Raw genomic sequence first — 18,364 nt, 5'->3', positions numbered from 1 at the left:
ATCAAACATTTTTTTCTGCCTACAAAAGGAAAAATAATTCAAATTTTCCATACTTTTCTTTTTTTTTAACCACTTGCGCTACAACTAAACTTCACGGTTGCAATGCCGTGCGCTACAATATAACAAGCAGTAAAGTGTCTCATTTACACCACTCCGTGTCTGCGAGTGCAATCCAGAGCTATAACTCAAGAAATAAACAATCTCGTTCTTAGGCGATGTGTGCACCACGTTATTTTCATTTTTTCGATAAATGCCTATCGATGTGGTGTTCACATCACTCGCGGTTTGAGACAAAAGCATCTCGGCATGCGTAGCACGTCTTTTTAGCACAAGTGGTTAAATACTTGAATGGGTTGAAATTCTAATTAAATATAAATATTTTGAGCTCTTTTGTGTATAAATTTTAAATGCTCAAAATTTCAAGGCATATGTATTACATTGTTAATATATTTTTAAAAGTAAATATTGCTTTATATTAGAATTAGCGTAAGTAATTAATTTACATATAGTATGCTACATGAGTAAAAACATATTTATGAAAAAAAATTTTAATGTTTCGGATTATAACAGTCGCCCAAAAGGGTTTCTCAAGGGTTTTTTTTTATGCTCTTGCTGAGCTTGCAGCCTATCAGTTTGCTGTGGTACTCACTCCTCCTAAAACCCCCACTTTTTGCCTATTTCTTTTTAGCTTACTAAGCATCATTTTCTTTGCACATGTGCCATATACAATTCAATAGGAAAATTATAAAAACTTTAAATGCAGCTTAGCAACATATGCATTGAATTTCCGATGCAATGCTAAGTGCTTAATATATATATATACATATATATATATATTTAAAGTCTTTTCTCAGTTCATAATATCAATGCTCAATTGTCTTAGTAAGATGGCTTGCGAAACTTTTTTGTCTTTTTATTATCAACATTTTGTGCGTTAATTTTATTCATTAACTTTACTAAAGATTTACAAAATATGAAATTCAAACTTTGGCTTCCAGGTACGCAAGTTCGGGTGGAGGATTACATTATTCAAAATCTGATGGCTCTCGGTACTGTCATTTATTTCACAATGTGAGAAACATGCATACATTTATGCAGATTCTTCATTATTTGATTTCTTTACAAAAAAACGCAATGATAATATTTAATGGCAACAATTTGAAAAGTGATATGCCGTTTATTGCGATTCAATGCAAAATCCCATTTCGAGACTTACAGCACATTTGGCCTAGTACAATACTTGACAAATGCTACAACACATGATTTAATCAAATTTTTGTTCCCGACAGTCATGCAGTCACAGGAAAATTATATGTAGAGAGTGATGTATGAAAAGATTTTAAAGGTAATGATTGGTATTCTTTTTTTATTTGTAGTTGCAAGCAGTAATATTAGACAGAAAAATTTTGTTATTGGGTTCCAAAAATATTAGTGAATTTTCATTTCTGACCAAAAATACTGACTGCAGAATATCTGTAAGACATCATTTAAATCAACATGATCATGGACGAGCAGCTGGACAACTTGAGGTAAGCAAAGTGTCAATCAAATTAGCACACTAACTGGCATGTCTAAGAGTGTTTTCTCATGGTTGAAGTTGACTGCGAAAGATGAAAACGCCATATGAAAGCATGCTGCAGGAGGCCACTACACCTTAAGAAAACACATATGTTGCCTTAATGACAAAAAGGAGGAGAAATGCTACTCCTTGTGAGACAGCCATAGATCTTGTCAATGCTAACAGCACATATGTATCTGTAAGAATCATTTCTCTGTTATTAAATAATGCTGGTTTATGTTCACAGAAGTCTGTTGCATGCATTCCCCTAGAAACAAACCATAATTGAGAAAAATTATATTGGTGTCAGGAACACATATTTTTGGGTCAGAAACAGATGTCAACAGCCATGCTCTACGACAAATGTGCTTCATTATTAACAGTGATTCCGAAACCAACTGCAATCTGTCACTTTAAAACACTTCAGGGTCATTTTCTGCCACCCAGCTTGCCTGATAGACATGGGAACAACAGCAGCAGCAGCAGATAGTTCATATTGCTTAACTTTTTCAAACCATTCAATTTCCATTTCGGGGATTTCGCTTAAAAAATGCATAAAAATGAAGGCTCACTTAAACCACAATCTCAAATGATTTGGAGAAAATACATGCTGTGCAGTGATGATAACATGCATTGCAATCGCAAATGCTGACAGCAAGCAACAGCCTTGAATTGCTCTTTTAAAGTGTTATTATCACCAGAAGTTCAGGAAACTGACTGCAATGGCTGAAGAATAATTGTGTGAAACATTTAAAAAAATTTTTTTATAAATATGTTTTTACTCATATAATATATGTAAATTAATTACATACGCTAATTCTAATATAAAGCAATATTTACTTTTAAAAATATATTAACTATGTAATACCCAATGCCAGAACCCCTCTTCAGTCTTTGACAGAGGTATAATGACATCATAGAGGAGATGTACAGAAATTCTCCAGGGTTACGTCCATATTTCCTGTGGTGCAGATGTCCAGATTTTCTGTTCGTGGATGACAATGCCTGCCAGAGTAGGTTAATTAAAGTACACAATATACTAGCAAGGGATGCTGTTGACATGACATGGCTTGCATTTTCCCTTCACCTAAATGCCATACAGCAATGGATGGATGGGTGATGCAATGGATGGAAGATGCAATGGGCAGACATATTACTCAAAGATAGAACACTCTTTGAACCATACAGAAACACCAAAAATCACCTTAAGAGATGAATGGGAGAGAATCCCCGAAGCTCTCCTTGTCAGTTCCAGCATGCATAATAGATGGCAAAAATATACATAGTGTATGTATTGATCATGTAAATGCATGTACTGAAAATGTGGTTAATAACGTAAATGGTCATAGTGAAAATGTTCTTAATAATAATAATGCAAATATGGATATTGCAAATCCCCAAGCAGGTAACCCACATCCGCAGTTTGACAATCGAAACTCCCTATTATGGTCAGGCCCAAAGTGGGCACAAAATATTATGACTTTTTGAAAGATTTAATGGGTGAACTACCTGAATGCAAGTTTTTTGGCTGTGTTACCGGCGAGTTCCTAAAAGTTGAACCAACCACACCTAATGACCACAGAATCCTCAGTGATTACTTTCTGAAAAATAATATTGAACATTACGTGTTTAACCCAAAAAATAAAAAGCCAATTAAAAGTCCTCATCAGAGGCTTACCCATCGATGCTGAAATTAGTACTACTGCAGAGCCTTGCACGAGCTAAATTATAATGTTAATAAAGTTGTACAATCAACTAGATTCTGTACTAAAGCCATAATGCCATTATTTCAGGCACAAATATTTCCTGACAAGAATACTGATGAAATCTACAAAGTAAAGCATTTTATGGCATAATAGAAAAATATATATCTAAGAACCAGGTGCCACAATGTAACAATTACCAGAAGTGGCACCATTCATCAGAGAACTGCCATGTTGCACCCAGGTGCGTCAAATTTCATAAAACTGGCAATTCAAAAAAAAAAAAAAAAAAAAAAAAAAACTGGCCAGATTTTATAAAACTAGCAATTGTGACAAACCTGGCAGAATTGATAATCCTGTCTGTGTGAATTGCCTTGGACCTCACATTGCATCATATAGGGAGTGCCCTATGTTCCCTACCTATAAAAAGACCATAAAGTCATCCAGTATCAAGCCAGGGATCAGTTATGCCCAAGCATTTAAACCTCCTTCAAACTCAAGCAAAGCCTCTGCCCCTAATGTCTCTGCGGATATACGCAACATTAGTATGCAAAATGTGCAAAGAAATTCTCCTCCTATGCCTGTTAACAAAAGTAATAACAATAATGCAAATGTAAAAAGTCGTGATTTACCCCCTAGAAACTTAAATACTGCCAGGAAATATTTGAATTAAAGTTATGAAAGAAGTTGAAAGTATTTTTGGATGTAACATCATCCAAATTATTTATATTTACAAAAGTAAGCTACCCGAACTTCGTTAATGTGATAATATTTTAGATAAAATTCAGGTAATGCATATTATTCTTGAAGAAATCCATGGGTTAGCTAATAATGAATAATTTATGGATAATAATCTTGTAATTGTAACATGGAATGCAAACGGGCTATGCCATAGAATTGACAAATCTTTGTAAATGAGTATTGCCCTGATATCCTTCTCCTACAAGAACACAAGCTTTTAGTTCACAATTTACTTTCCAGATTGCCAACTACTTCCTTTACAGATTTGACCGTGAATGGACAGGCATCAGACATCCTGGAGAAGGACTCATCATCCTTATTAAATGCTCCAACACCCACCACTTTACAACACTGCCACAGCTTTTAGCCATTGAGGCCCTAGCTATCACAGTCACTACACTCACTGTTATCTCAGCTTCTGTTCCTTCAACAAAAAGATCACAGGGGAATATTGCATGCGACTTTGAAATGCTATTCCAACTCAACAGAAAAACTATAATAGGCGGAGACTTAAATGCACACCATCGCACATGGAACTGCAACCATTCCTCTTACCTAGGAACTGTATTTGCCAATGAGGCCAGAATTACTATTGCAGCTCCAGACACCCCAACACGCTACAATGACAGATCAGCCAATGTTTTGGATTTCTTCCTTCTCAAAGGCTGCTCCTCAAGATTCATCCAAACTCTTGACAAGCTTTCCTCTGACCATAACCCGGTAATGATAAATGTGGGGACCTCTGTCTGTAGCACACCATACAAAAAGGCCTTTATCACTAACTGGGCAGGATATGCCAAAGCCTTAAACAACACCTCACTTCACATTTCAACAGCACATACAGGTGATGTGTTAGATGCAATGGTCACCAGCTTCACAAATGATATGCTAAATGCTCTGGATGCCAACAGTATCCCTGGTCAACACAAGAAAAAAGCCACAGACCCTGAACTTAAAAAGCTCATCCAAAGAAGAAATGCTGCTCGCAAAGAATGGCAGAGGCACAGATACCCAGCAGACAAGACCACACTCAACTGATTAAATCCTCAGGTCAGAGCTCTCACATGCTAACACGACTGGGCCACTTATCTCTCTTCCCTTTCAGCTGAGAAAAGCTTAGTCTGAAAGGCAACTGCAAAATTAAAGAGACGCTACACCAAAATTCCGCCCTTAAATGGCCAACCAGCAATTGCCTCCACCAAAATCGAGAAAGCTGAGTCACTAGCTGACTCCTACCCTCCAACGGAACACATGGTCACCAGCACACTAACACAATACCTCTTAAAGCCACACAGAAACAACATTACTCTTGTCAAACCACCAGGGGTCTATGACTACATCGAGAAACTTCAAGTTAAGAAGACTGGACTGGACAAAATATCTAACACGATGATAAAAAACATGGGTGTTCTCATGTTGCTAAAACTGGTCGCAATCATCAATGCAATGCTACACCTGGGCCATATTCCATCGCCATGGAAGACTGCTATTATCACTCAAGTCTCAAAGCTTCCGAAGCCACCCTCGGAGCCATCCTCCTACAGACCTATCAGCTTGTTATCATCATTAAGCAAGGTCGCTGAATACATCATCCTTCAGAGGATTCTGGCATTTACTGAGCAAAACAACGTCTCTGCAAGAAACATTCAGCTGTGCACCAGCTGTACAGGGTCACAGAGCTGATCTCTCATGGCCTACAGAACTACCAGACTACAGGTGTCATCTTCCTTGATGTAACTAAAGCCTTTGATTGCGTTTGGCTCTAGGGCTGAATGCCTTGAAAGTCAAAATAAATTTGGAAAAATCCGAAGCAGTTTGGTTTACCAAAAGTAGAAATATCGACAATGAAGCATGCATCCACATGTATGATATCCCGATCCAGTGGACTAAGCAAGTCCGATACCTAGGTATTACTTTGGATAGGCGGCTCATTTGGACCCTACATATTACACAGATTACAGACAAGTTCCGTGTCCTCAAATGAACACTTGCCCCATTTATTGACCGGAACTTTGTTCTCTCTTATTGACAACAAATTACTCATTTACAAGACCCTTTTGCGTACCATCCTCTCATATGCCTGTCATGTTTGGGGATATACCAGCTTTACTAATGTCATGAAACTGCAAGTTCTCCAGATTATTTTACTCAGGCAAGTGGCTAATTGTTGATGGTTCATCAGGAACATGCCAATTCACCAAGAGCTTAATATCCCAGATTTATGTGTTTACTTTGCAAAACTTGCTGATAAATTTTTTCAAAAAATTCCAGATGTAAATAATAGCACTATACCAGTGCTTAACTGTGATTACAGCTCTGACGGCAATCGTAAACGACCGCTTGTGGTTCTAAGATATCTAGATAATTAATTGCTAAAATTACAAATTCCAATTTTTATTACTGAAACCTCCATTACTTATTCCAATGCATAATCTCTTACTGTACTGCTTTTCTGTCATGCTGCTGACATATGTAAATAGTTGTCTGTATATAGTGCGTATATATTTTTATTTTGTTTGATAATTATGCATTTATGTAAATTGTCATTTTAATGTTTTTCACTTGTTATTATAATACCAGAGTGACTTTCTGATTCAGCAATATAAGGCATTTCTTTTAAATCATATATGATAACTGCTTATCTTATCTTACTTGCGCACTTATTTCCGTCTTCAGGCCTGCAACCGTAGGCGTGTTTTCATTGGACTCTATCTATATGTTCACCCCTACTGTGAACTGTTCTCCGTAGACTTTCAAATTTGTATTGTGTGTTTATGAACTGTTCGTACACTCAAAGAATAGAAAATAGGGAACCGTTACGCCGAGTTAGCATCTACACGCGGGCACTCTCATTAGCGAACTTTCTCGGGTTTGCCTGAGCCGAGAGGGTCACACTTTATATCATGGCTTTGCAAAGTCCTTTTATCACTCCTCCTTACTGCTAAAAATTAAGCTTCCCGCAACTCCTTCCCTGATAATGATAATAATAATAATAATAATATTATCTCCTAAATAAACTGATAATAATAATAATATCCCAGTAAGAACAAAAAACATAATTTATAAAAGTTTTTTTTTTTTTTTTAAATAGAATATGCTGTTTCAGACACATATGGTTAAGAAAAAACCCCCGGTTAAACCAATAAAGACAGATATACTTGCATTTTTTTGACAAGATATTCAATTCTTGGTTGAATAGATGAAAGTGTGCAATGTAAATCACTAGCAATACTTCAATACATCATTTTTACTGTTACAACTGCTGAAAATGCTCTTTTGCACAAATAAGTGATTGAAAAATGTTAAGTACAGTTATAGTGCTTACTCTGCTATGCTGGGATAAACTTTGAGATTGTTTTACCCCAATAATGGCTTATCCATCTTCTCAAAGTCATATTCAGCTGCAGAATCATTTTTAATTTTCAAAGCTTGCTCTCACAGTGTTTCTAGTAGACATATTTATGTCGCCGTAAAGAGGAATCTGTTGCTATTTTATAAATATTTTTATCATACAAATTGGGAAAACAACATTTGAATTCATCAGTGAGATGCTACAAATGATTTGTTCTTGGTATCAGAATCCCTAAAATCCTCCTTAAAAAGCCCTTCTTCCATGATTTCCAAATAATTTAAGAAAGCACAAATAATTGCAGGCTAAAGTATTATGTTCCCAGAGTTGAAACTTATCAATATGCACTGTAATGTTAAATTATGTTAGAATCTCCAGCTTGTAATTTCAGGTTCAAAGAGTTCAATGAATTGAAAATATCTGATAAATAGGCCAATACAACTCGAACACTTGGCTTTCAGAATTCCATATACAATTTAATTTGATATGAGTGTTCAAAAAATTGATTCACTTCATCTCGAAGTTCAAATAATTTTGCTAACCTATTTCATTTTAAAAGCTCATATACTTCTGTATGAAATAACAGTGTTTTATGTTCTGTTTCCACATTTTCACAAAGGCCGTAAAAAGTCAAGCATTTAAAGCACTACTTTTAACATGACTAACAATTCTGATGCATAATTTTAAGACCTTTTTATTTATTTATTTTATAAATGCCAAACATTTACAAAATAAATAAATAAAAAGCTGCAGAATCATTTTTAATTCAACAACATCAAATTTAATAAAGTGTTATGAGATGGCAGACTATATTAAAGAAAAGAATTAAATGTACAATATTAGGCATCAAATATTCTTCACTTACATAAAAATTTTTATCGCATGTTGTGTTTTTCTCACTTAGTCAGGATTTGACTAGCTTACTCACAAATACAAGTTTCATTTTTAAAATATATGAGATAGAATACTTATTTAATTATATATTACTAACTTGGTTTTTTGGGAAAAGAGGAATTGTTACAGTAAGTTGTCGTTACAAAATTACTAGTATAAAAAATAGGACACAAAATTTCATGATTAATGGTATGAATTCTCCCTTCCTAATAAAAATATTACACTGATTATAACCAATACAGATCAACAAAATTTTACTGCATATTTGGTAAATTTATAAAGATAAAACATATGTTCAAAAAGAAAAAGTTTTCAAAACCTTTCAAAATGGCCTAAGCAAAAACAATTGTGTCCAGAATGATTAAATATTGTTTGAAACCAATTATCCAAATGTAACAAAAGTACAAAATTTTCACAAGGCTAATAATATTCCAAAAAACATAAATGTTTACACAATAAAAAACGTCTAAAGGATCTAATTAAAAAACTGCAAGATAACTTTATCATCACGAAGATTGACAAAGCCAGCAACAATTTTAGTGTTATTTGACAACAATTTTACTTCAACCTTCTGCATAAAGAGTTAAATAACACCTGCACTTACCAAAAAATCACTACCAGTACTAAGATTCTTCTCAATAAATTTAACGCACTACATAAAAGGCTCAAAATACATCCCCAAAAATATAACAACAGGTTTGCCAATCTCTATGCCTTACCTAAATTTCATAAGTCTCCAATAAAATTCAGGTTCATAGCTAATAGTACCAAAAGTTATCTCAAAGAAATAGATTATCTTTTTGCCCAAAAACTTTGTATGATACATGACCTAATTAATAACTATGATTTTAAGGATCTGCATTGCAACTGGATGATCTCTAGTAATGAACTAGTTCTTAAAACTGTGAATTCACTTAAAATAGACCATATCCAATGCTATGACTTTGAAAACATCTATACTTCTTTACCACTTGAAGAAATTTTTACAAGTTTACTAGCGCTTCCAGATTTATTTCCGCAAATTTCTACCATTATCAGCAACGAAAAATGGCAACTTTTCCTCACCAGCGTGCTCTTCAATAATTTTATTCAATTTAACAATAGCATCTTTAAACAAGTACAGGGAATCCCAATGGGAGGTAATTTTTCAAGCTCTATCTATGAATTATTCCTTTTTACAAAAGAATTGACCTTTGTCTGTTCACTCGGTACAGAAGAACGTATGTTTTACCAACACATCTATAGATATATTGATGATGTCATTGCATTTAATAACTACAACAAAATAGAAGTAGCTTATACCTACCCTACATGCTTAAAACTAAATAAAACAAATACAGAACAGCATAATGTAGTCTACCTTGATTTAAATATTATTGATTACAATTTTATAAAAGTTTACGACAAAAGAAGAGAATTTAATTTTTCCACACTAAAATTAACTAACTGGAATTCAAATATTTCCAATACTTATAGTCATACTTAACACAATTTATTCACAACTACTCAGAATAAAAAGAATCTGCAATACTGCAAAACACTTACAAGAAGAAATACTATACTTCGTAACTATTTTGAAAAGTAACCTAATTCCTCATAAAATAATTAAAAATACCTTAAAAAAAGCTGGCATTAGCCTTACCTCTTTTTAGATTTTTTGAATTAGATAATGATATTTTATGCCTAAAGCTCAAGGGACGGTATAAGGTGGATGGCTGATTCAGAGAATCTAATGTAAAAAATGTACAGATAATTCTTGTTTATACAATATCTTTCCTCCAAAAAATTTTGGCACATTACTTTTAATACTATTGTTTAAATAGTTTTAAATTTCTTTAATGGCCAATTTTACCACTTTTATTAACAAATCGGGCCTTTTCGTTTTTCATAGTAGCTTGATCGCCGCTAGTTTGAAGAATTATGACTTTTTATTAACAAAATGACTGTTTTTTCCTTTTACTCTTGCTTTAGTGGCCAAGTTTAGTAGTTTTAGCTGAATTAGCCATTTTCACTTTCAGTAACAATTTTTTCTTCCAACGACATGACTGACGCCATTTTAAAATCTTTTCACGTTTTTCCGAGCTTTCCGACCCCCTTCGAAAATTAGGGATGAGTTACAGCTAACGGACAGTCTTTTCGTATTGGCTGATGCCCAAAGGACATCGCTCCCCCCTACTTACGTCACACGACTGAAGTACACAGAAGGGAATTACAACCCCTCTTCAACTTAGTTTTAAGAGTGAGAGCTCTGCATCGCCACAGGTCAGTTTTTTCTGTTTCTTTTGTTACAATTTTTTCTTGGTCTTAGCAAGACCCACTGTGTTCGTTTTCATCTTAATTTTCATTTAAATTTAATTACAGGTTTCTAAAATATATAAAAGAATAAATCTTTAAGCTTGCAGGCCCAGCCTGTATGTTTTTGTATATTTAGGACTAATAGCAGACCACTGTTTATTTTTATTTTTATTTTTGCCTTGATTTTAGATGTAATCGGAATTGTTTTTACATATTTTAACACCTTAATGTGTCATTTTGTGCGGACGCGTCGGGAAATTGGAACAGAAAATTGAGACTAATAAATTTTTCCAAGACACTTTGACTAAATTAAAAATTTTGTAGCGAAAAAGTTTCAATTGTCTGTTTCGGCGAAACGCGTAATGGAGTTAGCTTGATTCGACGTTCAAATCAGATATTTCCCTTGAAAAGCCAGTTTGGAAGTCGAGTTCAGCTAATTTACCATTTTCCGCTTTCTATTTTTATCTGATTTTGTTTGTTTTAAGTTTTACTTGTTACTTGGTTTGATTTTCATATGTATTAATTTTTCAAATGGCACATCCATAGGTATTTTACTGTATTTTTTGCCATTACTAGTTTCCAACACTGAGTATTTTACTATGTTTTTTCCTTTCTCTTGTAGCATATTTCTCATCCTTCAATGACATTGTTTTTTAAAAACGTGTTGAACTTATTGGAGCCACAGCTCCTGGTAACTTTTAGGCGAGCTTATTACTATTTCTAATTTGTCATATTCATATATATTCTATATAATAATAATATACATTATTTGTTTGTTTTTAGTAGGATCATAATATTCAATTTCTAGAGTTTTTAGTTAAAAAAATTATAAAAATAATATTGCGTGCAAAGGGTTAATATATCAGTAGTGAAACAACACAACCTCAGCTTAAATGCATAAAGAAATTAATCAGCATTCTGGTAAGGAATACAGAAAGAAGTTAATCATAATAATTGGTTAGTTTAAAATAAGACCCTTACAAACGTAACTAAAAAGCCTTATTTTTAAGCCTTATTTTTTTTAATTATTATTATTATTTTTTTTTAACATAAAAAAAATCTTTATTCGTTTTCTAAATGACTGCATTAAATCCCTTCACTAAATGTAGTGATTATGACTGGAAATGGAAAACTATAAAACTTTATTCGAAGATAATGAATTAGAGCTTATGAAATTCAAATACGTAGCATATTCGGAAACTAAGTACCGTTTCATTCTAGGCCGTCGCAGCATTGTGGTAGGCGTCCCACGCATGCGCACTAGTCTTTCTTGTTCACTGACTTTCAATTGTCGCCATTTTGGTTGCTCTATTTTGTGTTTTCAGTTTGCTGTGCACATTAAAAATGTTTAAGACAATTAGTTCTCCCACTGACTGTGAGATTCGTGCCGTGAGTAAATTTTTGAACGCGAGGAATGTTAAACTGGCCGAAATTTATCGTCAAGTGACAGAAGTTTATGGTGAATATGCGATAAGTGATGGAATGGTGAGAAAGTGGGTAAGAATGTTTAATGCAGGTCGAACAAATGTCCACGCCGAGGCTCGGAGTGGTCGGCCTTCTGTTGTCACCGATGATTTGGTGAGGAAAGTTGATGAAGCAATTCATGAGAACAGACGCTTCACAATGACAACTCTTTCAGAGGCATTTCCACAAATTTCACGTACTGTTTTGTTCGAAATTGTGTCTGACCGCTTGAATTATCGCAAACTGTGTTCCCGATGGGTTCCAAAAATCCTCACTGATGTTCACAAAACAAAGCGACTTGGTAGTGCCCTGACATTTCTCACGTGGTACAGTGATGAGGGAGAAAACTTTTTAAACCAAATTGTGACAGGTGATGAAACTTGGGTGTGTCATTTCACACCAGAATCGAAACAACAATCGATGGAGTGGAGACACACTCATTCTCCGAAAAAACAAAAGTTCAAAGTGACAATGTCATCACAAAAAATCATGTGCACTGTCTTCTGGGATAGGAAAGGCGTTTTGCTTACTGAATTTCTACCCAGAGGTAAAACCATTAATGCGGCACGATACTGTGAGACTTTGACAAAACTAAGGCATGCCATTCAAAACAAACGAAGAGGAATGCTTAGTAAAGGAATTGTGTTGCTCCATGACAATGCTCGGCTCCATACTGCTGGTGTCACTCAATCGTTAATTCGACAGTTTCAATGGGAGCAGTTCGATCACCCGCCGTACAGCCCGGACTTGGCACCGTCCGACTATCACTTGTTCCTGCACATGAAGCGCACGCTTGGTGGCAAGCGCTTTGGATCTGATGATGACACAAAAAATGCTGTGGATTCGTGGTTATCAAAACTGGCGGGAAGTTTCTTTGACGATGGTATACAAAAACTGGTCACCCGCTATGACAAGTGTTTGATCATTGGCAGAAACTATGTTGAAAAATAGTTTAAGACATGTATTTTCGTGTAAAAATAAAATTGGATTCGAAAAAATTGTTTTACTATTTTTTTTTTTTTTTTTTTTCCAAAAAGGTACTTAGTTTCCAAATACGCCTCGAAAATTCTAAAAACACAGAAGTGGTGGTAGGTAACAAAGGATACAAAAGACACATTTAAGCTGACACACAAACTGAAAAGTCTGACTTAATAATAATGCAAAATACAAAATCTGGACATCCAGTATCTGGAATGATTCAGAATCTGGACTTCCAGATCATTAAGATAAATAAGTAAAATAAAATAATAATAATAAATTTTAGCCTTTTAACATAGTCTATGAACGGAGAATAGAATAACAATAAGGAAGCAGGTGTGCCGCAAATGCACTTTTTTTTGGGGGGGGGATTCCAACATGTCACTTTCAAACACCTACTGACAATTGAGACACACTGTGGTCAATAACAAATGCAATGATTTTGGTCTTTGTCAGAGGGCAGGGCCATTATGCATTTAACCACCTGGTGAAAGCATGTATTTTTATATACATTTTGGCACCTCTGGGTCTTAAATTTTGCTCTGCAGTACCTCTTTAAATTATAAGAAATTAGCTGCCCCTAAATTCTAAAGCTAAATGCCTCTTCTAAATTCTAAAAATTCTGTCACCCTTAATATTTGCTGCTCCACTGCTCTGCTCAACTCTAAAATTTCTGCTGCACCTGAATTTTCACAGTGTTGTACCTTTTGTGGTGACAGTTCTGCGAAGGTTAGCATTTTTCTATGTGACCTACAAAATGACTGAAGCCTCAATGTTGCATGTCTACATGAAATCTTACTAGATTTAAACTAATGATATAAAATCTGGAATCAACAAAGTCCTGATGATCCTGAATTTTGGACTTATATGTGTTTAAATAAATCATGAATAACACAAAATAAACCAGAATAAAATGTATTTTGTTTGAACCTGCTGCTTCCACTTATAAAACACTATCCCTGCAAAAATCAAGAATTCATTAGCACTACTAATAGGAAAATCTTCCAAAGTAATACATACCTAGGAGCCAAATTAGCATTCTTTTCATAAAAATGTTTTAATTGTTGAGGATTAGGAGCCTGTAAATTTAAGAGAACAGTAAGAACTATGTGAAACTTCCTAAAAATAATCATTTAAGCAAACATATATACATCATAATGATTAAAAATAAATGAAGATATATACATTGTCATGAAAATTTTATACTACTAATAGATAGCAAATTTAAGACAAAATACATACATGCTAATTTTTCATACATAGAAATAAATGGAGAAATATAAAACTTTATTTAAAAAACTAACAAAAATTAAAAAATTAGCAATTAAAAAAGGCAAGTTAAAATTAGAAAGATTCTGGAAACTCACCATGAAAGGAGCTTTCCCAGTCAAACACTGATACACTATAGTGCCTATACTCCAAAGATCTGCTTTTGCATCATATTTTAGAGACATAATAACTTCAGGAGCCTAATTTGATACCAAGATTAGCATATATAAATAAAATAACATTATTTCATAAATATTCATTAATTTCAACTTTCATAAATTTCACTGAAATAACATTATCATAAAGCAACTTAACGAAGTTGAAATATGATAATATTATCCCACTTACTTCCTAACAATTTACACAAAAATTTGTTTCTACATGAGAACATTTATAAACACATACTGATCAACAAAAATGTTGCTGCTTTAGTTTAACAACAATTAAATAAAGAAAAATTCAATTATTCTGAATATGACTACCATATGGGCCTATTAGAATACCTGCAAAATAAAATCAGCTATTCATGTTAATTTACAAAGTTATTTGCTAAGGGTATAATTCCTATCTTAATCAACCCTTTTTTTTTAATCCCTCTTAGAAGTTTTAACTACAACCACAGAAGTGATTACTTAATTAGGACATTTAACATATCTCTACATGCACTAAAACGTAAGATTAATTACAAGATTAAATCACAAAATTAAAGTTTCACTATTAAGATATATATTAGCACATGCGCTTACTTCAAAAATTAAAGAAAGTTTATTTATAATTAAATCTTGCACTGATGTTTTTATCAACAGGAGTATTAAAAAATTAAATTATTGCTTAAAATATCTTTATGTAATTTGTTTTCAATACTTTGACATATTGTCTTATGCCTTAATTTTGTTGATAACTACAAAGAAAACCAGAATGAAAACATTGTATATCAAGTAGTATATCAGTAATTCGTAACTCATCAGGTTTTATTAGCTTAGGATTTATTTAAATTCAAGTGGTTTTAGTCTGAACATAGCCATTTATCTTTGATGCTCATTAGTGTGTGCTGCTGCTCTCAGTGTCCTGCTATTTTTATGGCATATTGCCACATTAAACAAAGAGTATGCATAATTTTTTTAAAAAAAGAAAACTTAAGACTGTTTTTATAAACAGGCAAATATAACAAGCATGCTTTAAGTCAACATTTCTCAAACTGTGATCTTCGAAGCCTGCCTTTGTGCTCTTAGATTAAAAAAAAAAAAAAAAAAAAAAAGACAATAAAATTCAAATTAACTGTGTACACAATATTATAACTGAAAATCTTAAGAGACTGGACACATGGCAATTGCCTATCTCTTTTTCTCTTAAGACTGATATTTTATGAAATTTATTACCAGTTACCCTACCTATGGATCTCCGACTCTTGTCTTAGGAACAAAAGATAGATTTAGAGCATTATAACTGCGATGGCTCATTTAACGCCCAAGCCACATTTAATGTCCATGTTAAAAATAAGTCCCAAAAGACTATATTCTTTGTTAGAAATTTGCAGGCCTTGGTGATTCTAGGTACAGATTTCATCAAAACAGCCAAAGTAAAAATCAATTTCCAGGAGGAAATATTGAAATTGCAAATGCAAGCCATTGCTGAGGAAGCAGCATAACCACATAACCACCAGTGTTAGAACTAGGTCGCATACAACCTGAAAAGAAGAAAAAATTGGAAGATTTGATAAGAATTTTTTCTGATAAACTTGGCACCATGCAAAATCTAAAACTAAAAAAAAAAAAAAAAAACTCAGTTGCGTAACAGCTCTAGTGGGCCAATGCCTGCGGTGCCCTCAAATCTGCTTTCTTGACCGTGGGCCCCGGGATGCATAAGCATATGCCCTGAACAAGTGGTCGGCTTGTCGCAGGACCCCCAGTTCAGTGTTTAGTTCCCAAGCGAACTTGTTTCTCATTTTATCGACCCAAAGGATGGAAATCAAGGGATGAAAAGCTGAGTCGACCTTGCCCAGACCGGGGATCGAACCCCAGATATGTAGTGCTGCTGCGCGATGCGCTAGCCACTGCACCACCCGGTCTACCATATAAAATCAGTCAGCCTAAAATTAAATTAAAGAATAACAGCCCCTGTAAAATAAAACCATACAGGTATGATAGGTTGAAGAAGGAATAACTGAGCAGCATATTCAAGATATGTTTAAAAAATAAAATAATTAATCCATCAGCAGTCCATAGGCTAGTCTGGTAGTATTATGACGGAAAAAGAATGATTTGCCACCTATGAATTTCAAAGCATGGCTATTGATTATAGAAAGCTAAATAGTTTAACAAAATATCCTGTCCAATGCCTATAATCAAAGAAATTATAAAGAAGATTAAATCAGCTAAATTTTATGACCACACTAGGGTCCCTCAGGGTATTTTCAAATAGCTACGAAACCCAAAGACGCCCCCAAAACTGCTTTCATAATAAAATCAGGCACTTATGCCTTTTGGCTTGTGTGCAGCCCTAGATACCTTCCACCTTACCATGGACATTATATTAAAACCTGTCCTGAGAAAATCCATCTTTATTTACGTCGACGACAAAATAGTAACTGGTGAAAATATCAATGAACATATTAAAGATTTTAACCGTTTGACTGCTACACGGCGCAAAAGCGCTGCGTTCATTTGTCTCAAAAACTGTGACGCAGTTAGTTCTTTTAGAATGCACTCGTGTTACAAAGTACGTGTGAGGTCAGACTACCTGCGTTCACACCCACAGAGCAACAAAGACACACTGAAACTCTTTGAGACAAATGAATGCAGCGCTTTTGCGCCGCGTAGCAGTCAAACGGTTAATGAAGTTTTCATATTATTAAGAGAAGAAGGTTTAAAAGTGAATGTGACCACATGTAAATAAGTTTGTGACAAAATAGCTTACGTACGTAGGCTATGAAATTTATCAAAGAAGCATACAAACTGAAGATTTGAAAATAACTGCAATAAAGAATTACCGGCCACCAAATACAATGAAGAAATTAGCCTCATTTTTGGGCATGTGCTCTTACTATCAAACATTCATAAAGGACTTTGCATACACAGCTGAGCTGCTGTTAAAATCAAAGCAAAAGAGAGCACGGTTTCCTTAGTGAGCTGAGGTTAATAGGCTTTTGAGAAGTTAAAAACTGCTTTAATACACGCATCGGTTTTAAAATTTCCTCAAGGGGATGAAAACATTGAAATTTCATTGGACACCTCAGATTATACTGTAGTCACAGTTTTGCACGTTATGGTCAACCCATGGTCTATTTTTCCAAAATTCTCAATCAAGCACAACTTAATTACACATCTACAGAGAGAGAAACACTGGCTGTACTTTAAGGGGTGCAGAAGTATAGAGTATATTTTAGCAAGGTCCTGATAACTATATATTTGGATAATAGTGCTGTGGGTTGATTATACTCTGGAAAAAAATTGTCTCCACAGTTAATCAGATGGGTCTTAAAACTATAAGAATACAAATTAATAATTAAGCATAAGCCCAGAAGAGTCAATATTGTGGCTGATGCTTTATCATGCTCTATGTAGGGGGGGGGCGTCGCGACGCGCAATGAACTGGAAATTGATCTGTCAGCACTATCCTCATCTTCAAGGCAGTTGTTTTTATTTTATTCGGCTTATAATTATGTAATCCATCTTTGATATGATTTAAATCAAGTTCCTCGTTGTTATAAATATCACGAATACACATCAAATAGTTTTCTGGTTGCAATTCTCTAATTTTGACTATGTGTAATGTATGCTTTACGCATGCACGCGTTGAAAGAAATGTTTAATAAAGTAAACAAATTAATATTAAGCTTTTTTTTTTTTTGTAAATTTTGATACCCTTTAGATCATAATTGCTCTTTATTTCATAAATTGTGGTTTCATATTTTTAATTTTATAATTTCTGCATGCCACCATACCCGTCCGGATTAAAGACTTTGTACTGTAGTATGACAACATTAACTTTTGTGTGATAATGGTAATAATAATACAAAAAATACAGCATAACAACAAACAAAGTCTATGCTCTCACGCAAAAACTGAAATGAGAGAGCCCTCCTATTTGTTGTCAGATAACTTTGATAAATAT

General features: G+C 34.1%; 1 protein-coding gene across 4 annotated transcripts in view; it reads right to left on the bottom strand.

The window, feature by feature from the left end:
- Window positions 1–18,364, bottom strand: part of Atg1 (serine/threonine-protein kinase unc-51-like protein Atg1) — a 279,303-nt gene that overhangs the window by 63,943 nt on the left and 196,996 nt on the right. For all 4 annotated transcript variants that reach the window (XM_085823741.1, XM_085823743.1, XM_085823742.1 and 1 more), the window contains 2 exons: window positions 14,350–14,451; window positions 14,003–14,061 (listed from right to left, as the gene is read on the bottom strand). In XM_085823741.1, the coding sequence (XP_085679867.1) occupies window positions 14,003–14,061; window positions 14,350–14,451 (161 nt within the window). The remainder of the gene's footprint in view (window positions 1–14,002; window positions 14,062–14,349; window positions 14,452–18,364) is intronic.

This window comes from Stegodyphus dumicola, chromosome 9, assembly GCF_044657685.1.
Source record: "Stegodyphus dumicola isolate Sdum_Otavi_A_Nest chromosome 9, ASM4465768v1".
NCBI lineage: Eukaryota > Metazoa > Arthropoda > Arachnida > Araneae > Eresidae > Stegodyphus > Stegodyphus dumicola.
Note: the sequence above shows the minus strand (reverse complement) of the source record. Positions and strands in the feature narration are given on the sequence as shown.